This window comes from Dipodomys ordii, unplaced genomic scaffold (genome assembly GCF_000151885.1).
Source record: "Dipodomys ordii isolate 6190 unplaced genomic scaffold, Dord_2.0 Scaffold211, whole genome shotgun sequence".
Lineage (NCBI taxonomy): Eukaryota > Metazoa > Chordata > Mammalia > Rodentia > Heteromyidae > Dipodomys > Dipodomys ordii.
In genome coordinates this window covers 367,104-370,078 of record NW_012267427.1, presented here as the reverse complement: position 1 = coordinate 370,078, position 2,975 = coordinate 367,104, and the positions used below count along the sequence as shown (strand labels likewise).

At 69.0% G+C, this 2,975-nt stretch overlaps 1 protein-coding gene across 1 annotated transcript in view; it reads right to left on the bottom strand.

The window, feature by feature from the left end:
* Window positions 1-954: 954 nt before the first annotated feature.
* The window catches only part of Kiaa1644 (KIAA1644 ortholog), a 4,102-nt gene continuing 2,081 nt past the window's right edge, over window positions 955-2,975 (bottom strand). The window contains exon 2 of the mRNA XM_013035427.1: window positions 955-1,246. Within this exon, the coding sequence (XP_012890881.1) occupies window positions 955-1,246 (292 nt within the window). The remainder of the gene's footprint in view (window positions 1,247-2,975) is intronic.

Sequence of the window (2,975 nt, the reverse complement as noted above, 5' to 3'; positions counted from 1 at the left end):
TTCCTGCAGTGCTGCCCCTCCCCGGCCCGCTGGACCCCCGCCGTGGGATGGTCCTGGGGCTTTCCTGCAGTGCTGCCCCTCCCCGGCCCGCTGGATCCCCGCCATGGGATGGTCTGGCTTTCCTGCAGTGCTGCCCCTCCCCGGCCCGCTGGACCCCCGCCGTGGGATGGTCCTGGGGCTTTCCTGCAGCACCGCTCCCCCCCACTGGACCCCCACGGCTTTCCTGGGGCTCCTGTTGCCTTCCCAGGCAGCGCCGCCCCTCCCCGGCCCGCACTGGGCAGGAAGCAGGCCCGCTCCCTCCCTCTTTGCACTCCAGCCGGCTCACTCATTACTGACCAGGGCTGAAGTGTGTTAGTGCGCCCCTGTGGTGCATGCCCAGCCAGGGGGCTGTGCCCCTGACTCTCCGCCAGGATCTGGACAGAGCTGAGATGTGGCGGCGCTGGGGTTGGGGCAGAGCCTGGCTGGCGGCAGGGCCCTGGGGCCCTAAGCCTGGTTTGGGGTCCTGATGTCCCCGCAGGGCACCGGGCCCTGTGGTCACAGCCACCCTACAAGATGGTCCCCAAACATCACCTCCCTCCTCCTTCTCCGCCTCCCACAGCACTCAGCTCAGGGGCCCTTAAGGCAACAAGACAGTCCACAGAAGATGAGTCTTTCTGACCTCACCACGCCGTCTTCCCAGCCCCAGACACGCTGATTCTTTCCCTGGGCCAGACCGTGAAACTTGAAGCACCAGCCAGTCCCTCCTTTCACCCTGGCTGCTAGGAAACTCAGCACATAACGCTCGCTCAAGCTGCGGCTGTCAGTACAAGCGTGCAGGCCTTCCTCCTCCCTGCTCTCCTTCTGCCTCTCCTTCCTCGGCCCATGAGCCACTTCTACTCATCCTTGGCCAGAAAAGAAATGAGCACGCACAATCATGGGGTGACGCAGACAAGCAGACAGGGCGGTGGGGGTCACTCACCAGGCGGACGAGCTCTGGAAGGTCATCAGCGGTGGGCTGTGCCCAGGCGCGGGCGCGGCCTGGGGGGGCTGCAGCCGGGAGCCTGGCGGGGGCTGGGGCTGCGGGGCCTGGGCGGGGGCCCCCCACCGCCGGGGGTCCTGTTTCATCCACCGCCCGTGGACACCCCACCGCACCAGGTAGCCTTTGCAGAAGTCGTAGTTCATCGCCGAGTAATACAGGAGGTCCAGGATCAGCAGCGTGAGCACAAGGAAGCCGTAGATCCACACGCCCAGCAGCGCGGGGTAGTTGCTGGGGACGACAGACAGGGAAACTGAGTCACAGGCCCAGCAGCACCGGGTAGCTGCTGGGGTGGACAGGCTGGGAAACTGAGTCACGGGCCCAGCAGCGCCGGGTAGCTGCTGGGGTGGACAGGCCAGGAAACGGAGTCATGGGCCCAGCAGCGCAGGGTAGTTGCTGGGGACGACAGACAGGGAAACTGAGTCACGGGCCCAGCAGCGCCGGGTAGTTGCTGGGGTGGACAGGAGTCACAGGCCCCGCTGGCTCACATGGGCACCCGCACTGACCCGGCCTGCAGGGCCAGTCCCTGCCGCTGGCCTCTCCCGGCACTGCCCTCTCCAGGGCCGGCGGGCTGCGAGGCTTCGGGAGTTTGTTTTGGGGCTGAATTCGAATGTGCGCTGTGGACCTGGAGCTGGGCCGACACAGCGGTGGGCCAGGGGGCACGGCCCACAGCACGCGGGCACCGGGGGCCATCACCACGTCGGAGCCCGAGCCCCTGCCATTTGCTAAGCAACCCCCAGAGGTGTCCTGGGGAGACACTGCCCCGCACTCCAGACCGGAGCAGGGTGCGGACGGGGGCCCTGTCCAGGGCCGGGTCAGGGCCGCTTCTGCGGGGTCCTGGAACCGCAGGAGCCCCGGCCCCCTCACCACACGCCCACAAGCCTCTCTGCGGGCCAGGGGTGGGGACATGACCCCAGCCTGGCCTGGGGCTCCCCACTGTGGGTCCAGGGCCCACCCCCGCCCCGGCACTGGAGCCGGGTCTGCAGGAAAGGGAGGCCGTGGGAAGACGGCTGGAAAATGACAAGAGACCGAGGCTCTCCAGAGCGGCAGCCCTCGGGCGGGGCCGCCGGGCACCCCAGGGTCTGGAGGCACTCGTCCCCGCGGGCCCACAGGGCACAGGGTGGCCTGGGCCTCCCCCACCCCCTGCCTGGGCTCCGTGCTCAGGGCGGTGGGCTGGAGCAGGCGGCCTGGCCTCCTGCTGACCACTGTGACTGGATGGGGCTGCCCCGTGGTCCCCGCATGGGAAGCGGGCTGAGGGCACGGCCGGTTCTGGGGGGGGGTGCAGAGCTGGGCGGAGCTCCGCAGAGGACGCAGTCGGCAGCTGCACCCCTAACCCTCCGTGACCTGTCCCCTGGGGCGGGCTTCGCACTGGCCCCGCCCAGGTGCAGCCAGGGGCCCACGGGGTCCACGGGGTCCACGGGGCCTTGCTCGATCACCTGTGGGGTCAGGGGAGGCTGCAGGGCCTCAAGCAAGCCCGCGTGCCCTGCCCAGCTCCGAAGGCTCTCCCCGGCACCGGCAGCGCTCCGGCCCCCGCTGGACGTGGCCATGCCCCCCCTCACCTCCCCCCCGGGAGCTGGTCCTGGCCCTACACAGGGCTGGGGCCGCACCCCAGGCCCGGGGCCGCACCCCAGGCCCGGGCCAGCACAAAGCTGGCCAGGCTGGCGGGGTGATTTCACACAGAATTATTCTCAGGCCCGAGCAGATGGTGAGAGAGATTCAGGGAAGTATTTGGGGAAGGACGGCTGTGACTGGCGAGGGGGGGCGCGGGGAGGGGAGACCATAGCCAAGGAGCTTCACTCCTCCCAAACACAGGGAAGAGGCACAGGCTTGCCTGCCCCCCTTCCTTCCTTCCTGCCTGCCTGCCTGCCTGCCTGCCTGCCTGCCTGCCCCCTTCCTGCCTGCCTGCCTTCCTTCCTTCCTTCCTGCCTGCCTGCCTGCCTGCCCCCCTTCCTGCCTGCCT